The sequence below is a fragment of the Primulina huaijiensis genome, chromosome 6, assembly GCF_012295235.1.
Source record: "Primulina huaijiensis isolate GDHJ02 chromosome 6, ASM1229523v2, whole genome shotgun sequence".
NCBI lineage: Eukaryota > Viridiplantae > Streptophyta > Magnoliopsida > Lamiales > Gesneriaceae > Primulina > Primulina huaijiensis.
In genome coordinates, this window is record NC_133311.1 from 11,589,344 (window position 1) to 11,611,131 (window position 21,788).

The 21,788-nt window shown below is 33.7% G+C and overlaps 3 protein-coding genes and 1 long non-coding RNA gene across 4 annotated transcripts; 2 read left to right on the forward strand and 2 right to left on the reverse strand.

Moving 5' to 3' along the window:
* Positions 1 to 583: 583 nt before the first annotated feature.
* On the forward strand, positions 584 to 4,662 carry LOC140979504 (cytochrome b561 and DOMON domain-containing protein At3g07570-like). The gene is made up of 4 exons (XM_073444921.1): positions 584 to 794; positions 1,312 to 1,720; positions 2,877 to 3,163; positions 3,468 to 4,662. Exons 1-4 carry the CDS (start codon positions 615 to 617, stop codon positions 3,696 to 3,698), a joined length of 1,107 nt encoding a protein of 368 aa, XP_073301022.1. The 5' UTR covers positions 584 to 614; the 3' UTR covers positions 3,699 to 4,662.
* Positions 4,663 to 9,659: 4,997 nt separating this feature from the next.
* On the reverse strand, positions 9,660 to 13,305 carry LOC140978021 (uncharacterized). The gene is made up of 6 exons (XM_073442741.1): positions 13,166 to 13,305; positions 12,983 to 13,081; positions 12,020 to 12,248; positions 11,536 to 11,627; positions 10,747 to 10,854; positions 9,660 to 10,096 (listed from the first exon to the last, which is right to left on the reverse strand). The coding sequence occupies exons 1-6, from the start codon at positions 13,283 to 13,285 to the stop codon at positions 9,935 to 9,937; spliced, it is 810 nt and encodes a 269-aa protein (XP_073298842.1). The 5' UTR covers positions 13,286 to 13,305; the 3' UTR covers positions 9,660 to 9,934.
* An 829-nt stretch (positions 13,306 to 14,134) lies between these two features.
* On the reverse strand, positions 14,135 to 20,120 carry LOC140979423 (5'-adenylylsulfate reductase-like 5). Its single transcript, XM_073444810.1, has 4 exons — positions 19,772 to 20,120; positions 16,281 to 16,462; positions 15,294 to 15,418; positions 14,135 to 14,669 (listed from the first exon to the last, which is right to left on the reverse strand). Exons 1-4 carry the CDS (start codon positions 19,952 to 19,954, stop codon positions 14,236 to 14,238), a joined length of 924 nt encoding a protein of 307 aa, XP_073300911.1. The 5' UTR covers positions 19,955 to 20,120; the 3' UTR covers positions 14,135 to 14,235.
* Positions 16,469 to 19,623, forward strand: LOC140979424 (uncharacterized). The gene is made up of 2 exons (XR_012175739.1): positions 16,469 to 18,012; positions 18,045 to 19,623. It is a non-coding gene; the product is annotated as an uncharacterized lncRNA (long non-coding RNA).
* Positions 20,121 to 21,788: the final 1,668 nt, after the last annotated feature.

Here is a 21,788-nt window from a genome sequence, read left to right on the forward strand (position 1 = left end):
AAGAGAGAACACATGTTTAATATCATAACTTGTTTATTTATTTTTTGTCATGTTATTGTTCAATTGATGATCGTAGTCTGTTAACTTGCACTTTTTTTTTCAATTTTGGTCTTTTTCATAAGAATGTTGACTTGCAACAGGAAAAAGATGACATGACACCTGAAAATGGTGGCATGACAATGTCATGACGACATTGGTGACAATTCGAATAAAAGAATTAAAATTGAAAAAAAAATGCAAATTGGTATACTACAATCTTGAATGATCGGTAACAGAACAAAAAAAATGAAAAATGTGCTAGTTACATAACAAAATATGTTGTTTTTCTATATTTGAAATTTAAATTTACCAATAAACATGTTTCAAACAAAACCTATCATTATATATATTGTTCATGTACTAACCCTAACTAATATATTGTTCTTTTACGTTTCTTCTAGGCGCACTAAACGGCCTATATTATTTATAAGTACAAAGGTATTTTTAAAACAAAGTAGTCGTCAAATGAATTTTATCTAATGAAATGGCAGTTGACTCTATATGCCTGTCTTTATTTATATATATATATGAATTTGATATTTGCCATTTTTCTCAAACCAAGACAGATTAGAGAGATGATGTCCCCTCCCAAACACTCTCCACAACTGTTCTTCCTAATCTTTATTTTCTTATTCTCAGATGTGCATTCACAAGCTTTAGATTCTTGTAATTCCCCCCTTTCAAATACCCTTCCTTTTGATACTTCTTCTCTCCAATGTGTTGTTGTATGGCCCTCTCAAAGCTTCATTCTCAGAGTAAGTCACTATATANTGTGATATTTGATGCGTACGACGTTCATGTATGATTGACAAATTTTACATACTTGTCTGTCAAACCTTCAAACTTTTGGTACAAATGATTTTTAACTTGCTATTAGACCAAAGATGTCACAAGTTTGATTCATTATATTCATAAAAACAATCCCTATTTGCATATATATATGTGTGTGTGTGTGTGTGCGCGCGCGCGCGTGTACGTGTGTGTTTTGTGTGATTAATTTTGTCATTAGTACTTCTATACCTTTTATATGAATCGATACTCGACCAACATGAACACATTCATTGCAAATTAATGAATCAGCTGACAAGTATGAGCACATAATATATGGTAAAGTTTATATTCTTAACCTTTCACCTATGAATTCCATGGAGCTGACTGGAATGTTGTGAACGAGTAACATACATATACGTGTATGTATATGCATATATTATGTTTGAATGTGTATATATGTTGTGATGCGAATTAATTTGAAGATCTTTGGATGAATTCTAGTATGGGCAGGTATCGCCAAACATATGGAGCTATGTGCTATCTGCCCCAAACACAAATGGATACATTGCAATAGGGTTTTCACCTAATGGCAACATGGTTGGATCAAGTGCACTAGTGGGTTGGATTGGAAATAATGGCATCGATTCCGGGATAAAAAAGTTTTTCCTTGGAGGGAAATCACCAAATCTTGTGACACTTCAACCACAAGATCAAGGGTTACAAGTACTGCAAAATATGTTCATATCAACCCTACAAAACCAAATTTACATGGTTTTCCAAGTCGCATCTAACAATCCGAGCATGTACATGATATACGCGGTTGGACCAGCCGGACAACTTCCTTCTGCCCCGAACTTCGCTTTGTCCCAACACCGCGCCATGTACTCGACCGTCGTGAATTACGGCACGGGTAAGAGTAGGAGAGTTAAAACATATTTGTTTGTTGATCAACTCTCGGGATATGTCAAATATGGATTAGGTGAGGATAAGTACCATTTCATGTCATTGAATTTTAATAATCAATTTTTTTGAAGAAGAATATAATTTAATCATGTCATTGGGGCCATTCACAATTACCAGAATATATATTATTTTTCACGATGATTTTGAAAGACTAATTTCCAAGTGGTTGATAAATTTAAGATCCCGGCCCTTATATTTTATTATTCATTTTTTTTAAAATTTTTTTGTTGTTTACAATGAAAAAATTTAGAAATTATTTTATCTTTACGTACTTAATAAATTATGTTTCTTTAATTTCCACACAATTTATAAGTGTTGTTCTTGTAATATATTATCCTTTCTTAAATAGCTTTTATATTTTTATATTTATTTGGCATTTTCATTTTTTTATGTAGTAAAGGTAATATGAGTTACGTTTACATTTAATTATAGAATAATGTCATAAAAAAATACTACCTATATATTAACATCTTTTTCAACCAATTCAATTATTAAAAATTGTCTTTGAGTATATCCTCACCAAACAACTACTTAATCTTTTTCTTAATTATTACTGAGCATAATAAATAATTCAACTTATATATTTTATGGGCTTCCATCATAACTTACACTAGAGCTCCCTATCAACAAAAGTTGCATTAAAATAACAATAAAAGACATGCATTTTATAATTTTATTTTATATATATATTTTTTTCAGTAATGGGTAAATACAAATTTTTTTTTTTGAGAAATTGTTTGATGAGTTTTTATGGTGAAAAATCAAAATATCTTATATTATTGGCTCCACAATTTTAGGTTTCATTTGACCATTCTGATACCAATTATAAGAGCAAACGCTTACTATTTTACTAAAAATAATATAGCTAGTGACGATGATACAACTCCGATTTTTACAATCATATAGTCGTTGTTCAAGTGTCATGTTTCATTTGCTATCTCAACAGCGACAATTATAAATTTTCAAAATTTGTAAGAATGCAATAAAATGGAAAAAAGATAAATTATTTAATATCGAATTAACACTAATACGTTGGAGATAAGTTACAAATAATACTTGCACGAACAACATCTCTAAATTGTTAATTGTTATACAAAATGCAGGTGGAACTGTGACACAAAGCTCTCCAGAAGCAAGCCTGAAAAGGATCCATGGAATCCTGAACATTGCGGGTTGGGGCATTTTGATACCAATTGGAGCCATGATTGCTCGCTATATGAGGCATTGGGATCCGCAGTGGTTCTACTCTCACGCCATTATTCAATTCACTGGGTTCACTCTTGGAGCCATCGGTGTCTTCTGTGGCTTGGCATTGGAAAATCGTCTCGATATTTACGTCGATAAGCACAAGGCCCTCGGCATCTTCGTGCTCATACTTGGAGGTCTCCAGGTTAGTCCCTCTTTGTCTGATCATTCGGTTTTGGAAGTTGTGGGTAAGACCAATTGAGATTCTTGGGTTCAATTATCCTACGTACCCAAACACGTACAATACGAATCGGATTCCGATAAAACATGAATCCATATATACAACTACTGGTTCAGTACATGACACATGTGCTCAGTGGATAAATCGTGAATACTCATTCAACCATGATGTATGGATGAGTGGTCATGATTCATCACTCCGCACACATAATTTTTAAACATTGTCCTATGTTTTTACGTGACTGGCCTAGTTTTTAATTGACATGCAGGTTCTTGCCATTTTCGTCCGACCACACAGGGCATCCAAAGTTAGGAAGTATTGGAATTGGTATCATTCAAACGTGGGAAGGCTTCTAGTAATTTTGGCGATAATAAATATATTTTATGGAATCAAACTGGGCAAGGAGGGAAGTGAGTGGAATCAAGGTTTTGCGATTGTTATTGTTATATTATTCACCATTTCTCTTATTCTAGAGTTAAGGATGTGGACCAGAAAATGACGATTTTGCTTTTAATGATATATACTTCATATTATATATCCATTTTAATTATTGTTGCATATATAATACGTACAATCCCTTCGTGACAAGCTAGGGAATTCACTTAACAATTAATGGATGAGTTATTGAGGATCTTTGTTGATCTCCATTTCTCTTTGCTACTTGTGCACAAGTACTTTTAACGACGGCGGAACGAAAAATATTCTGTCCGGGGTGGATATCATATATGGATGCCAAATTGGGATTAAATAAGTCATATATTTGGCAATATTCTATACTTTGGAGCGCGCGGAGACTTACTTGACAAGGAACTTCGATGGAGAGTAGGAGACAACATAGACATTTTAGCATTAATTAAGGATGTTTGGATACTGGCCGGGGCTATCTTCTGGTAAAAGTTCGGTGAATGTCAACTAGGGGATTGGTTTAAAGGTGGTGGAATTCATTAACCCTGAAGGGGAATGGAATGTAGCAAAGTTTCGTACAAGTTCCAAACTTTTGAGGTGGAAGAGATCTTGATCAATATTGCTATTAATCCAAATGGAGGCAGTGATCACACTAGATATTGGAAATGGGATTCTAAAGGAATGTACTCGGTGATCAAGTCGGGATATAAACTGGAGATGGGGCACTTTGATTCTAATCCAAATCAGACTATTCATACCATGGGAACTGCTTGGTACTGGAAGATCATTTGGAACCTGAAAATTCCTTCTAAAGTGAAATCTTTGTTTGAAGATTTGTAAATACCATATTCCTACGGAGTTTAATCTATCATGACACCATGTTAATTCCTACTATGAGTATGTGTTTCTTGTGCTAATTTTTCTTGGCCACTATTTGTCATTCGAATTTTTTTGTTTGGAAACTCGACATGTGTAAAAAGTTGGAATTTCTTGTGTCGTTCTCGTCATTCCTCTTTCTTTGATATTAGACATGGTATTTCGAAGAGTTTGATTATATTGCAGAAGAACTAGAGATTTTTTTGTGTATTAACTTGGGCTGTTAATTTGGGGAGAAATTTGCAATATAAAACATGACCGAGTCTTGCTGGATCAGCCCTTCAATGTTAATTGAGATTTGTCTTTGATTATAGAAAATCAAAATGCTTGCAAAGCTTGTACATACTATATCGATATATACTTCATGTGGAGAAATGTTTGAAATATGGATAAAATCAAAGCATGAACAATTTAGAGTGGACGTAAATGCGAGTTTTAATGTTCAAAGGAGATGCTAGCTATATCATGGACAATGGCGAATAAAATTCGAAACCCATGATTAAACTTAAGGGGTGGTGAACTATCTGCCATATTATATGACATTATCTTTTGTATCCAAAATGATTGTCTAAATACTTAAGGGATTTATTCAGGTTCTTTGGAGGCCACCAAAGTAGTGCAAGCATCTTCTCAACATCTTAGTCTCGAGCTCAACTTAATTCAGCAAATACTGGATCTCCTTTCTGTTCCTGGTATTTATGGGATCAAGCATGTGCGTCGACAAACAAACATTAATATATTAATATTTTATTAAAAAATAAATTTTAAAAATACCCTATGTTTTTGCAATGATTAAAATATCATCAAATTGTTTCAGGTTTAGCTATCTACTTTGTATAATTATAGCAGATAGCTCATTATTATATCAGTAGATCTATCTTGTTTTCTAGCATATTTCTAGTCGTCTTGTTAATTGTTACTTGCATGGAATATATACAATATTACTAGTCTAGCTGGACCGTTTTCGTAATTATTTATTTTTAGTTGTCTTGCTCAGTCTAGCCGTTCAAGAAAGGATTTTAACAGGTAAAAATTGTTAAAGCCAGCTCAGTTTTGCAAGAAATTTTAAAGAATTTATTAACTCCTCTAAAATTTGTTATGATCATAACAAGTGGTATCAGAGAAGGTTTTTCTTTGATTCTAATATTCATATATTTATAATGACATCTTTTAATAAGATATCTATATTCTTTGGTGATACCTCCGGATGAGCCAGGGTCGTGGATAACCCGGGACAATAGATGGATAGCTTGGGTCATGGAAAACTTCGAGTAATATCGTATAAGAAGCCGGGCAAGTGGATGCCCGGAGTATCATTTCCCTGGNCGGGTCATGGATAACCCGGGACAATATATGAATAGCTCGGGTCATGGAAAACTTCGAGTAATATCGTATAAGAAGCCGGGCAAGTGGATGCCCGGAGTATCATTTCCCTGGGTTAAGGGAACCCGGGCTCTCAGACAAAATCCGGATGATATATCTCTGTCTGGGTTACCTCGATACAAGCAGCGCACTCAAGTGCATTGGTATGGGATACCTCAACTCGGTAATCATCGTTGTCAAATTATTTGAAGATTGACAGGACGAAGGGGACATTGTGGATGGTAAGGAGTAATTGGTGTCAGAAAACAAGGTATGAGCAACCATCTTGCCATAATTAATAAGTAGACACTGAAATCAAGGTCATCATTGACTTTATTTCTATAAATACCAGATTTGTTTAACATTTAAAGATTCATTCACTTACATATTACCTACAACATTTACTAAAAGATTATCTAAAAAACAACTCACTGATTTGAGCGTCGGAATGGTCACGCCGGAGAATCTTATGGCGCCCATTAACGCTCTTTTTTCTTAAGAATACAGGTCCAGGTGCCTGGGCAACCATCTCAAGTTCATCAACTCGACCTGGTGTAATCACCTACTAAGCTCGCACCCGATTTNGTAGGCACGTCGGAGAATCTTATGGCGCCCATTAACGCTCTTTTTTCTTAAGAATACAGGTCCAGGTGCCCGGACTGTAAGAAAATTGTGACCCGTAAAATAAACGTGTTGAAAATGACGACGACCATTGCCAACAATTGTTGAAAAAATTTGTACACGGCAGCCTCAAATTTTGAACATTGAGATACGTATACAAATTTGGTTTGAATCTCGAGCTCCCAAAACACTCGGTGATGGTATGAGTGTGCCTATAAATACCGAAGGCATTGAGGTCCCTAAACACACAATCTCATATAGAAAATACACCATCTAAAGGAGTGTTGAAGTGTTTAGAAGGCTTCAATCGAAAAGAAATCAGAAAGCTTCAACTAATTTTCAATGGCCGGAGGTAATTATCGATTAAGCTTCCGCATATTATATATCATGTTTATATATACGTAAAAACATGATTTTGATAAAAATCCCTAACATTTGGTATCAGAGCAGTGATACCTCAACCTTGAAAATTTTGTTTTCATTTTCTGAAAATTCGATATCGGGAAAGTTTTACGTAAAAAACTTGAAGTTGAAAATCAGATAAAATTATATTAAGAAACTTATCTGAGAATTGTGTTCTCGATTGCACCTTGAAATTCTTCCTTGAAATCTTAAATAATGGAGAATTTTTTCGGGAGGAAAATATTTTGAAGAAGGTGCTACTGGTTTTCTGAAAATTGGAGAGGTTGTAGACGAAGAGATATACAATGAATTGCCTTCAATTTTCAAAAAATTAATACCAATAAAACATTTCACGTAAATCTGCCTTCTCATTAAAGTCTCTGCAAAGTTTTATTATTATCGTAATTTTAATAATATTAATATTAATTAATGTCGTGGGACCCACACCAATTATCAAATTGGTATACATGGTCGTTGTTTTTTTTCGTTTTTATTATTATTTTTAAAATAAAAATAATAAATAAATAAATAATGATGATTAATGTGTTATTAAGTTATATGTATAATTCGGTATACATATAACATTTGGTTAAATAATTTGTACACATTAAAATAATTTCAAATTCGATGTAACTTTTAATACATGTTTAGAAATTATTTTTGCATGTTAGATAAAATGTCAAATATTATGTATAAGTGTTTGATGTGTACATGCAAATTTAATATTATACTGCATTTATTTTTGTTTTTTTTTAAATGCAAATTGTATTGAAAAATATTTTAGTAAATCAATATTCACATTATGTTCATATTAAATTATATTGAGTTGAAATGAACATATCAAGTAAGATGTGAATATAATATTATAAAATATTTCAGATGTTCACAAATAAACAAATAATCATCACTTTATCACTACTCTGATAAAAGAGAAAAACAGATGAGAAGTCCACATTTTCACGTAAATGTGATCCTCACTTTATCACTACTCTGATTGAAGAGAAAAACTGATGGGGAAAGTATTTGTTCATATTAAGTAAAAATGTGAATATAAAGTTATTTAATGAAAAATTTTGGCTTATAAAGATTCACATAAATGTGGATAATTAAGTTGCCTTGACTAGCCACTGGTCTCCCTGAAGAACGTTGCTCTGTCTAGGAGTTAGGTATTTAAAAGGCCTTAGCACTACCTATCTTTCCTAGGAGCACTCTTGAAAAGTGTTGATTATGAAATAATTATTATATAAACCATTAAGTAAAGCCAAAATTTTGTCCAGTGAACCGTATAATTTTAANTGGGCAACCATCTCAAGTTCATCAACTCGACCTGGTGTAATCACCTACTAAGCTCGCACCCGATTTATCCGGTTTTCATCATTCTTAAACTCGACGTTGAAGTTGTTATACATTATTTAGTTGTAATGGTACATTGGTACTCTGCATTTTCTTTAAGAAGCCGAGTTCACTAGTTCCTCTCAGATGTTTTTTGTCTAACTGTGGCATTCTTTGGTTACAGAGGATAGCAGATATATTAGATATTGAAATCAAGCGCTGGGCTACTGTCAAAAAAGGAAACCTGCGTGCTCTGCTGTCAGCCATGCAATATGTGTGTTTTTTATGTTGTCTTATGTGCAAATTTTAACGGACTGTATGTAAGGCATAATATGGAATCTGGCTATACTACTTACAAATTTCTGATTATGCTTTTATTCACGTTAAAACAACATATTTGATGTTGTGAGATCAGAGTCTTACCTGTCGTATTTTGGTTTTTTATGAAGGTGCTTTCACTGATAATCTCAAAGATTTGATAATGGGTGCCTCTGTCAAAAAAAATGTACAGGAAAGCTCCTCTTTGCATTCACCGCGACAAGGTGCAGCAAAAGGGTGCAACTCTCGAGCAGCAGTACATTGCTGAAAAAGTCCTGCTAAAGGTATCATTTATCATGTTTCAGTGAAGTTTTGTTCTTTTCATCAAGACTTTAGTATAGTATATGCACTGAAATAAGTTCATGGATGGCACGGTGAACTACGAAATCGAACTGTGAATCCTTCATGTTTGGCTATATTGTCACAGAAGTTATTCCTTTTTTCCTCTTAATGTAAAAAAGTGTTTTTTGTTAATTTAAGTTTGATGTCAAAATAGGAGGCCTGGAATAAATTTAACTCGGAGGAGCACTTCTAGACTCTAGTGCAGCGATGAATTAGCTTTTTCGAGCTACTATTTCCTCTGGAAGTACCATTTTCCAGAAGTAATTGGCGTCTGGTTTCAAAAGTACACTTGCTTCTGATGTTTCGTTCCATTTCTGTGTTTCTTCTGGAGTTAGAACGTTGAGTTTTGATGCATCAACACATCGAGATGGTTGAATGGTTAGATACATGGAAGCGGACTGTGCATCGACGTCACCGCCAGTGCCAGATACCAGCGATGTAAACTTGAATGGTTCCTTGATAGACCGTTTCGCTCTCTGAACAAGGGTATAATATTCAAATATTCACCCTTTTTTTGTCAAGTTTCCAATTTATGCGTAGGTAGTAGGAAAAGTGAATATTAAGTTGAAATAATGAAAGGCACAATGTATTGTTGTGGATTCGAGATTTATGTGTAGGCATTGCATAGCTCATGAGTGTTATTTATCAATATATTTAAACATAGGTCAATGATGAGTAGTTTACGAGTAAGTCAACACCTTGATCCTCTAGAAAAGTTTCCAGGCCGACTCACCAAGTTACTCGTAAAAAACAATTGAAACAAGAAATTAAAAAATAAATTATGTCTATCGAATTTTAAGTTGAGCCGATTTGCCAGATATTCGTAAATTTAGCTCTTAACAAAAAAATGTCTGTGAAAGCCATAATCAGATTCTTGACTATTATACAAGTGTCCAAAAGATAAATCCACACCATATAACTATTATGAAGTAGCAAGGTGGTCGCAAGATTTAAACCATAATGGGTCCGGTTCGACTGGCTTGACTTCGGATTAGTCTGGGCTCAACATGTCTCCAAGAACCAAGGGGTTTAGACAGAAAATCAGTTACATACAAAACCTAAATGCAAGGTGGGTGCCTATAGGACAACCTCAAATGTACTGCAGCCTTGGCACTTAATATACAGTGCAGTCAAACAAAATTTGGTCTCACTGCAAAACTCGGGACTCAGCCTGCACCCTCTATCAAGGTGTTCCATGTGCACGTCACCCAATCTTTGCCGTAACAATTTTAAATTAACCTAAGATCAGGAAAAATTATTTATCAGTGTGAGCACAACTTAAAAAAATGGCAAGGCCTTGCCTGTGGAAGTATTCATATTGTTGGTAAACTGAATGCTGCAAGTGCTGGTTGTTATTGTATTGCCGGAGGGAAATCAACTATTGTATACCCGAGCAATATGAAATGAAAAATCAACCAAAACTCCACGAAATTTCGGACTCAGAATTTCTCACAAACTATGAAACTACTTTGGTTGTAATGATAAATTAATCACAACACTCTCTTCAGCTTACTGGAGAAAAATTAATGCTCTGTAGCAAGGCATAGAATCCCTTTATTTGGGTTGGTTGGTTTAACAAACATCATTTGTTGGAGAAGTATTCATTTTGACTATAAAAGAGGATATGTGCAGGTACCACAAATTGTTTGTCATGCCATGTGAATAGCGGAAAAGAAAACAAAACATAAATTTCAAAAAGAGTAACTAAGTGTTCTTTCAAGATCTACTCCACTAGTTTTTTGTGTGTGTTGCTTGATAAATTATAATGGAAATGACGACTTTCACACCATTTTAAGCTGCATTTCAAGTAATTAAGAATTGTTATTAGTTCTTTAAACAATTTTGCTAAGACAAGATCAAGGGACATTAAAAAAGAAAGAGTGGAGGACCTCGTCGTCCCTTGTGAGTTTGACTGCACAGTGACTGCAATAAATGTGATGATAATTCTCCTGCAACTTCCCTCGTTTGCAGATGGGACACCAAAGCTCCTCTTCGACCTATATCCCAACCAAAAAAATTAGAACTTCTGATTGTCTTGGGAGTTGGTCAAAAGAAAATACTGAACATAAAAAGTTAAATTTATTAATCCCATAAAAGAAAGTAAGATAGGGCATGAAGACGAAAAGTCATAAACTCGTTCTTATAAGAACCTTAGATAAACAAAAAGGAGAGATGCAAAACTATCATAATTCATACTGCTTACGCAAAATGCAAAGAAAAGAACCATTGCAGCATCAACACTAAAACCAAGAAAATGAATAAGAATTCGCAAAATTAAATTCAGAGACAACATACTACCTGCCAAACACAAATGCACAGAAAATTGATACCTAGCAAAAGTCTCCCATAATGGGAGAATACACTCATACAAGAAAATGAAACAGAAAATGAATAAGAAATTGAAAAAATTAAATCTGGATACCCCCATACTACCTCTCAAACACAAATTCACAAAATATTAATGCCTAGCAAAAACTCCCATCATGCAAGAATACACTCATATGAGTCATATCCTTGCATAAGAGCAATGTTATTTGCTAAAGGACTTAAGACGGCTAGACGAACTGCATTCATATATCAGGAAGAAGGAAACAATTTCATAGAGTAAAACTGGTCTGAATTTCATCAAATGAATTATAATGAGCAAACTGTTATAGAGGATTCCGTAGCTATCATACCTGCTCAGTATTGAGCTGCATATGCTCATAAACTGCACGAGCCAAGTATTCATCTTCTTCATCCTCCCATGTTTGGATGAAACATTCTGACTCTGTCGTTGTTCAGATTTTATCCATCATTTTGTCAAGCAACAGCTTGATGAAAAATATGTCTTGGTTGTATGCAGAGATCAAGAGAAATGTTTTATATTTTTAGCTAACACCATTGAACTTGCTTATCAAATTCCAACCATGCAACTCAAATAATTTTTAACAATGAATAATTGAGGCTTAACGCTCTGGCATTCAGAAATAAACCTTCTTGCAGCTAGTGAAACATTTGCAAAAATTCAAAGTGAGCCTTTTAAGAGTTTTTGGTAAGGCAATGTTTTCTCAATATCAACCATAATGCTCTTAAACATTATATGCGAAGACGGAAAATATTGAAAATTGCCTTAGCAATCACGGTAACTGGAATTTCCATCCGTGATAGCTGTATTCATACCTTTTCTAGATTTCTCAATTCTAAGATCCTCATAAAATATTTTTTCCATCAGCAGTAGCATTTCTTCGTAGTCTCCTTGATAACTCGTGGAGAGTGCATCATCCTCCCATATCATGTCATCAGTTTTAGCGTCAAAAGTCGGAGCCCCATATTTTTCATGCAAAGATGATTCTTTAATTTTTCTTAGTTCATCAGAAACTATGTCATGGAGAGTTGATTTGACGAGATTCTGCAAAAAGAAACATTTTAAGCAAATGAAACACTAACGAGATAACTAACACAACATGGTAAGTTTAACAGGAGAGTTCACTGCTGTAAGAAAGAATTCTGTTAGGTAAACAACATTTGTTCCATTGATTGAAAAAAAAAATTGGGCAGTGTGAATTTATATTTACTGGATTCTGTTAGGTAAACAATATTCCTTCAAGTACACCAAAGATTTGCAATTGGATAACTGCCATCAAAATACAAGCTATAGGGTTTTTTGTTGGCCACGTAGTGTTATTCTTCCATATCACCAAAAAAAAAAAATTTTGCTCCAAAGCCATGGGTATTACGGTACACAAATTGCTATGAAAGGAAGCTTGCACCTGATGAATCTCTCACACCTACTTAATTGAACAAGTCTCGCTCTATTTCCTCTAGAAAAGGAGACGATGTAGGATCGTTTTCCACAATTCCCTGTCTCAAGCATCATTAGCCAAAAGGTGAATAAGAGTAAAGCTAACCAGAAGGCTATGGTTAAACTGGATATTTCGATGCCTCTTTACACACCAACATATAAACTAGGTCTATTTCCCATTGAGATTATAAGCGTTGACATAACTAAGGATCAAGCTATCAACTCGCTGAGGTATGAAAAAAAAAACATCTCGCAGAACTGTGCAACAAAAAACAACCACAACCAATAGACAAACGTTCCCAGACAGAATCTAAGCAAAAAAAAAAAAAAACAAGAAGCACCTCGTGATGGGAAGGGTGGTCCGCAGCTTCTGGTAACCTGAATTTCCAAAGCAAGCGAGTTCTATGCTCGCGTACCCTTTTAAAGCAATTTTCTCTGAGCTGCATTTCACAATATATATTATGCACAAACAATTGTTTCCAAAAAATAAAACATGAAAAATTAACGAAGCAGGCAGCAAGCACCTTGTGTTTCCAATTGGTGAAAGTCGATGACTGAGTTTTCAGGGATGAACGACGAACTCGAGGCGCCACGTTCTCGTCTCCCACCATGTCTCCGCCGCTACCGCCTTTCATTTCCCCCATTGCCAACTATTTAGCCTCCTTATATTATGTGGTAAAAATATAAATAAAAAAGATAAATCCTAAATTTCTATCAAAAATTTCTAGATCATTATATAATTATCTGCTATCATTGAAATCAATATGATTAATTCATTAGAAATTTTTTTTATTGAATATCAATTTTTTTAATAAAATATAAAGTTCTTAGTGATTATCCGAAAGTAGTCACATTTTACATTTTACCTCAACTGGTACCAACACTTTAAGAATCTAGGTACTTATGTCTGGAGATCCTGGGTTCAAGTGTTTGGGAAGACGAAAAGAACCACTTTTCAAGAGTGTGATATTTTATGAGAGACGGTGCATGATCCATGCTAGATCATCCTAACGATCCATGATCAATAATGGTGCATAAGTATGGACCAAGACCCATATTAATTCAGCTTAATGGCCCATGTACGTTTATCTGGAAAAGACATCGGAACAAAATTTGCCTCAATCAAAAATTTTGTTTTAAACATCACACGGATCATCTTATTTATAGTAGTACCCATTATGTCAAAAAACTTGGCTTTCAATTAAGCAATTATAAAACTTTTTTATAAAAATGTTTTTTTTACAACTTTTTTTTGTTTTAATAATAAATTTGTTTGGATAACTGTAAAAATGTTTTAGAGTTTAAAATAATTATAAAAGTTTGGACAACAATTCTATAAAAACTTTTTAATTCTCGTTTAATCATCCATGTTCTCAACTATACCATACCATTCCTTTCTACGGTTATATCCCATAAGACAAAAAGGCTTGAGAGCTAAAGCTTACAATAAGAGAATTGAAAAATAATGACTAAAAAACAGAAACAGAAGAGTTACCCAAATTAAGCATCTCTATGGTCACTTCTTGCAATCTGACAAATACAAGTTCCACCTTACGGTGCTTCAGGTGATAGGTACACAAGACTAGTTTACAACTTACAAGTCTCTTGAAGGAAATATTCTTGTAGAAGATGTTTCTCCTAAGGAGACGGATGCCAGGGACGATGCCCAAACCCGAGCATTCCTAGCTCCTTCATGGAAGTTTCTAGTTTTGCACACGTTTAACTTGCTCCAAATTCTCTTCACATCAATCAAATGGAACACACGCCAAAAAAGTTGCCTCGACTCTCCGAAAATTCCCAAATTTAAGTGAGGAATGCATGCAACCCACAGTTCGGTGATGCGAGATACAATCTCTGGAAAGAAATGAAGGATAGCCCTTGACAAGACAAATAGTACAGAAAGTACAAGATACAATTCCCTCCATATTATTTCCGTGAATGACCCTCCATTCCAGGGCTTTAAAATTTTCTGATTACTCGCTGGGTTGCATGAGTTATCTTCAATCATGTCCACTACTGGATCCAGCCCTACAGCAAATAAAAATAAATTAGAAATTAGAAGAGACATGCAGTATTTTTATCCCAAAACTCTGTAAGAAATATTTTACACCACAGAACTAACTGTACATGTATTACTGAAAATAAGTTAATACAAAACAGAGTCAAAGAAAAGAAAGAAACACAAGGCCACGGAGAAAAAAGAATACAAGTCTTGCCCATCTTTGCAAGACTCATAGGTTCCACACTTAATGCCCTTTTGACACACCAATAGAAGAAGGTTCACCTAAATGAATCTAAGCACACAAAAATGAACGTTTCAAAAAATAAATAAAAGCCATCAATTATAGATAAATATATATAACATGCTGAAAAAAAGCTAATGAATAAAATCTTGATGGTGAATAAAACTTAACATCAGCAGATCAATTAAATGTATCATAATCGCCGTCACAAAGTTCAGGAGATGGGTATTTCAACTTAGGTACTCAACAATTTCCAATGGTGCAGATAGGTTATGATTATTTATGCAATTTGGATTTCCATAGAAGAGGGAAAGCATAAACGTGTAACCATGCTGGATAATTTTACCAGAACAGTGGGTCATAAGTATCACATAACAACTTGAAAACAGGTTTTCACCAGAGGAGATACCTGTAGCTCTTTTGTAGAAATTGACAAGAGACGTGAGATCTCTTCGACCATGATACTTCCATCGCAAGTTATGATTAACTATAAGTAGCGAGGGTACACTGTGAACCCCATATCTAGAAAAAACACTGCACAAGATGCATAAAGAAAATCTTATACAAAAGGGTAGAGAATAGAATGTACAGAACATGTTATAAACCTTACACAGGTGTGAAGGCTTTTGCGGGTGCTCAAGCAAAGCATGCACATGTTAAACATAAAAGATATTTCAATACTCAATGATGCAGTGTTTTCAGACCGGACACGCCGGTTCGACCGAGAACCTGTCATGGGTCCGGTCCGATGATCGCCCAAAAATCGTTTTATCGGTCAAGGACCGGTCGGACCAGTATGGAACCAGTCAAAAAAAACAAATTTATTTTTTGTCATATATATGATTATTTGAATTTTAAACCTTGTTAAAATATTATTTTAATAGTAAGAGCTTATTTGATTTTTTGAATATTGAAAAATATATATTTTTTAATATTTATATAAACATTTAATATANAAAGTTGACCAGAGGCTGTGAAAACATTGCAATGATGTCCACACTCCTACGAATAACTATTAGCCCTTCAATAAATTCGGGTCCCAAGAATATCTCATAAGAGTTAAGTGCTTTGACAAAAATTTTCAAGTGAAGAAAAATGCACCTGATGTCACAAACAAAGGGCCACAATGTAATGCATAAGAACTAACTAGTGGTATTCTACGTAGTCACAACCTTTACTGTATATAGCAGACGGCAGCAAAGAGAGATCTAGACCTAGCCCTTTCGCAAGTAGGCCAAGACACCATGTTATTACCAGGATACCAGTACACATGCCATAATCTAATCTGAACAATGCTCATTCTAAGATTGGTTCATATCATATGAAACCAGCTTTTCTTTGGTGTGTGAGGGGGGAGAGGAGATGTAAGGAATCATCATAAGGTAGAGTCACACACCTGGGAACGGCTGAAGATTGTTCAACCATTAGGTGTTTAATCTGCGGATACATAGAACTGAGAGTAGAAAATTTTGACCGAAAGATGCTAGAGAAAGGACACCATGAAGCGTAATACAGAACAGCAGTATATACATTCTTTTGAGTGGAGCTCATCACACTTTCAAACAATTCTCCATCCACCTTGAATAGAAAAATAATGCATATGAAAGATAGAAACACAAAAATCAAGAATATCATTCAGAATTCTGCAAAACAGATATACGGAAAAGTAAAATCTATCATGTGTTGAAACTTAGCATTCACAATCACAAAACAATAGTACTTGCAATCCTATTCATCCGCATCACCTAGTATCATCACTAACACTGATGATGTGAATCGGGAATAGACTGTTAAAAATACCATCAATATGGGCTATTCATCATCACAATTGCAAGCCATAATTTCAAATTTTGATATGCCAGTAACATCAATATAAAAACTATGGTTGCAAGGAATAATGCGGGAGTCAGAAAAAACGACATTTACCAGTCTAATGCAAAAATAAAATCCAAACACGACGGAAATAACACCAAATCTCCAAATCTGGAAGAATGTCTATTAAATTTCCTAAATGTAAAAAGTTCTCTCATCACCCAAAAGGACAAACCCAAACAAAATGAAAATAAGTGCTCTAGGTAGATTTATTGATAGTTCACCTCATGTAAGAGGATGATGTTTTTGAAAACCAAGAAACGTAATGCAATGACCAAATTAATCTCATATAGAACCATTTTCATGATCGAGGAATGACAAGCGAACTGAAAAGTAACATGATGTCATCTATATAACCAGACTAACAAAAGAGAATAGCCATCTAAAGGTGCACATTCAATAATCTATTTGACCAGGTAAAAGCAGAAGGACGATATGTATCAGTATCTGCATGCAATGGACAGCTAGGTCAGCCTTCATCGTGTTAAACTGCCTGCAATTTTCAGCCAGGGTATTTATTTATTTTTATTTTCTTCCATCTGATTTATGCATTTTGGCCAGTTTAAGGCACTGAATCAATTATCAACATTTTGCATTGATAATCTGTTTATGACGCTTTCATAAAATAGATTACTTCCCATTTCAACTAAGTTTTTTATTTTTCCTGGACCCTCCTTTTATCCAACAATATTGGAGTAATCACTTTAGAGTTTTTACACTGAACATGAAGAAGTGATGCAAATACTGACTAGAGCTATTCCATTACATTCAACATCCAAAAGCACGCCACATTTTAAGTAAAACAGCTCAGAGAGAGAGTCTTTCTAGTATTGCAGTGACACGAGGACTTGAAGTTTGCAATACAAGAAAAAAGCGATGGAGTGGTTCAGCTTCCTGCGCATAAATTTTACAGTCAATAAGAGTAATGAGTAAAAGTGTGCCTAAAATGACAAAAGGGATCAAACCATTATTAAATCACATGACTGACTTCACATGAACAAATATATCCATACTGCGACTTTCGGACAGAAATGGACTATCTGCTCATGATGGGAAGCTAAATGGTAATTTTAAAGATTATATGGTTGAAAATGCTTTGTTTTGAAATGAAGGATAAACCAAAACATCATTTTGGCTGGCTAAAAAAGTATAATTTTTTTCTTTAAGATAACACCCTTTTTCGGGAGCAAAAGTTTGAGTTTTAAATGAGGGAAAGGAATTAAAGGCGGCAGTGTTATGTAGAGGGCCTATATATTGTTTTTATATGAATGTAGAGGGCCTATATAAGTTTGGTCATGTTTTAAGTTTGTGATTCTCAGTTCCAATAAAACAATTGTTTGACATGTTTTTGGGATATAACGAATTTAACTTTATGTCTTAGTACCATCAGCTCCGATTTACTTGAATACACAATCCGTCTCAACAACTTTTCTTTTCCGTGGAGAGCTTATGCTTCCGTTATTTTACAATTTGGTTCCGTTGAGATCGTGTCACTTGTTTGGCTTGTAAACTTCTATTTCGCTCATTCAAACAAACTTGGGATTTTCCGTCGAGTTTTATAGCAAAACTACCACAAAACGACCCGCTGAGAGAGCTTTTCGACCCATATACCTCATTAGTATTGTTAATTAAGACCAAATGATAACAACTGTAGAAATTAGAATTAAAAATCCAAACATTATTCATTGTTTCTGCTTGCAGATACAATCTAACTGTGTTAAAATCCCGTGCTTATATTCACTTATTGTGACAAGTGTTTTATGGTACCTTTACTAAATAACTGCATGATCAACACTGACTTATGTCATGTGCAATGAAAAAATTATTACTTTCTTCATGCTTATATAAGAGAATGGTAGGATATAGACACGGTTATTTATTTCTCATACGATGACTAGATATTTTTAGTAGGATCTTAGATTTTGAATCAAGGTTTTCAAAAAGTTGTCAGTAGTGTGTGTGGTCATATGCAACAATAAGATATATGAATAATCATCAAAATTTACATTTGGAAGACAAAGATAAACTCACTATTTAAAATAAATAAGCCGTTGGAATATCGCAATATGATAATGAAAAAAAGAAAAGAAACATACATACATAAATTCTATTTCCTCTATATTTTGGGATTACATTCACCACAGTCTGAACGAGTAAGAACTGGCATAATGACATCCATAATAGTTACCCATTATTGCTATTATCATTAAATTCCAATTTTTTGGTAGGATGAAATAAAATAATCAGTTAATCAAAATTTAGAATCGAATGGTACCAATCAATGGTACGTGTACTTTGTCAAAAAAGCATTATTGTGTGTTTGGATTGTGATAAAGTTGAGGATCATGCAAAAGACAAACACAGCTTAGTGGTTTTAAACAAATAAAGAGCCGTTGCCTAGTGAATCTTAATATAAACATACTACAATATTGGTTTATTAGTTAATCTTAATATAAACATACTACAATAATTTGGTTTATCGACATAAAACCGCTTCCAAGAAGTACTACTCATGAAAGAAGCCATTTGGTAGCTCGTTGTCACATGAAAAATCATTCGAAATTTCAAATGACCTCTTTTCTCTATATACCTTAGTATGGCATTACAAACAGGAAGGAAAGAAAGAAAGAAAAAATAGACTACACGATCAAGAATCCTACACTTGTGTCAAAGTTTCTCGAATTATATTTCTGCCGAACAAGAAAAAGAAATGGCCAAAACCCCATCATAATGAAATGGTTTCCAACATTTAAGCTCAAGCCGCTGTTAAAGAAAAGAAATAAGCTTTGGCAGAATTAGCCTTCTAGGTATCTATCCCAGCTTCAAGAAGACAAATTTATGGAACATAAAAATCTGAATACCAAAAATACCAGCAATTCTTCGAAACAAAAACACAAAACAAGAGATTTAAAAAAAAAATTTGTTTGGAGCATAAAATGTATAATCAAATCAAAAATCACATCTAGCACATTTTAAAACAGCATACTATACCCAAAATTAGGACCAAATAATCACCTGGATCGCAGACAAATACAAAGGGGTCGAAAACGGGCACTGGGAATTCAGATCGTGAAGAAAGGTTTTGAATTCACGAGGGTGACAAGTAGCCAGGGACGCCGACGTGGGCCGAAACGACGCCGACGAAGTGGCCAATATACACACGAATATACAGGCGAATTTTCTGATCGGAACCTCCATAGACAAAATCAAGAATAATTCCTGACAATTTGAGGGAGAAAAAACAAGAAAAAGAAGGTAGCTGGTTCAATCGATGCTCTCCCAGAGAGGGATATGGAAGAATGTTGGGATTTTTGCAATTTTACAATTAGAATTCCTCTCTCTTATCTATCTATCAACCACCACTGACAGTGATATTGTTCCCGCATAGCAACTACGATTATTATCAAGAATAATTTTTCCTTGTTATGTTTTTGTAAATAACAATATATACACGTTTGTCAAGGTTTTCAAAGCGAGTCCAATGTATTACCCGAAAAAAACTTGTGTGAGATAGTTTTACGGGTCATATTTTATGAGACGGATCTTTTATTTGGGTCATCCATGAAAAAATATTATTTTCTATGCTAAGTGTATTATTTTTTATTGTGAATATCGGTAGGATTGACCTGTCTCACATATAAAGATTCGTGAGACCGTCTTACAAGAGACATACTCGTATTACATATTACATATATAAAATTGAAAATTGTTAATTTCTTCATTAANGTACTACATATTACATATATAAAATTGAAAATTGTTAATTTCTTCATTAATTAATGATTTTTATTAATATTAATTCAATAATATATATAATTATTAATATTAAATAAAAAAATATATAATACGTGACATTGTTAGACTTATCGAGCTTGTTCTTAAAGACATATAGTCTAAAGACATACAGCTTCGTAAGGTTTACCGTCTATATATTATATTCAAATACGATCTGAGGCTTAGAATAAATTTGAGCTAAGAAAAGAAGATATTTAAATCTTAGAATAATTATTAATATAAGGTTTATCTGTGGAACTTTTACGAAACATAAAAAGAATTAATAAAGATATACCAAAGAAATTAAACAACAGATAATTTTACCGAGGTCCACATCAAAGACATAAATTCATAAGAATCACCATAAACACCTTAAACACCTTCTTTTGGCTAAGCAGGTTGAAGGACTATAACATGAATTTATTATTTTCTGGTTAAACTCGAACCTTGTATTTACCATTACCTATATATTATTGTATTAATATTAATTCAATAATATATAATATATTTATTAATATTATTGAAACGTCAGCTCTTTCTATTGCTTTAAAAGTACTAGAAAATTTTTTTTTTAAAGCACTCGATTTTCGGTCATTTACATATACCACATGAAATTATTTTTATAAAATATTTTACCCTTTTTAAAATAAAACATCAACCAACTAGCATTTTAAAAATCAAATGAAATAGTCATAAAAATGAAACATTAAAAGTTAACCAACCTATAAGCAATAAATTTGAAAAGTATAATCCATACTAAACCTCTCAGAAATCTCTCAAAAGCATAAATAAATTGTCTTAAAATCTTTAACGTAAATCATGAATCATAAATGCAGAAAAAGTAGAAGCGCTGGTCCTCGGGTTGTGTGCGCCTTCAGTCCAGTCCAATCACCTATCAAGACCTCCCTCAACCTCACATGCATCCATCACACCTAGTGAGTCTAAAGACTCAATACACCATAATCTTTATAACAAATAATACGTATAAAACCCTATGCAACAGTGAAAATAATTTTACGTAAAAATAACTTTTTCATGACATGCATAAACATTAACTTTTTCCTTTTCCTCAACAAGACATAAAACATTTTTCATGATCATAAACATTTTTCTCTTTTTCTTTTTCCTTTGTTGAATTCCGATAAGTGCAAGATTTTCACTTAATTTATGTTAGAATCCATTTTGAATTATGCTTGTTTCGAACAGAATTATGTGTTTTTGGTTTGTTTTTGTTGTCATTTCAGGAATGGAGAAAATG

Excerpts from the sequence above, each read along its gene's own strand:
- LOC140978021 (XM_073442741.1), bottom strand. The coding sequence starts at position 13,285 with ATGGGGGAAATGAAAGGCGGTAGCGGCGGAGACATGGTGGGAGACGAG. Across the intron at positions 12,249-12,982 it reads ACCACCCTTCCCATCACGAG|AATCTCGTCAAATCAACTCT; the intron begins GTGCTTCTTGTT and ends TTCTTTTTGCAG. Across the intron at positions 10,855-11,535 it reads TGCAGCTCAATACTGAGCAG|GTCGAAGAGGAGCTTTGGTG; the intron begins GTATGATAGCTA and ends GTTGGGATATAG.
- LOC140979504 (XM_073444921.1), top strand. The coding sequence starts at position 615 with ATGATGTCCCCTCCCAAACACTCTCCACAACTGTTCTTCCTAATCTTT. Across the intron at positions 795-1,311 it reads CTCAAAGCTTCATTCTCAGA|TATGGGCAGGTATCGCCAAA; the intron begins GTAAGTCACTAT and ends GATGAATTCTAG. Across the intron at positions 3,164-3,467 it reads TCATACTTGGAGGTCTCCAG|GTTCTTGCCATTTTCGTCCG; the intron begins GTTAGTCCCTCT and ends ATTGACATGCAG.
- LOC140979423 (XM_073444810.1), bottom strand. The coding sequence starts at position 19,954 with ATGGAGGTTCCGATCAGAAAATTCGCCTGTATATTCGTGTGTATATTG. Across the intron at positions 15,419-16,280 it reads CAATCTTCAGCCGTTCCCAG|TGTTTTTTCTAGATATGGGG; the intron begins GTGTGTGACTCT and ends CATCTTGTGCAG. Across the intron at positions 14,670-15,293 it reads TTTCTACAAAAGAGCTACAG|GGCTGGATCCAGTAGTGGAC; the intron begins GTATCTCCTCTG and ends TATTTGCTGTAG.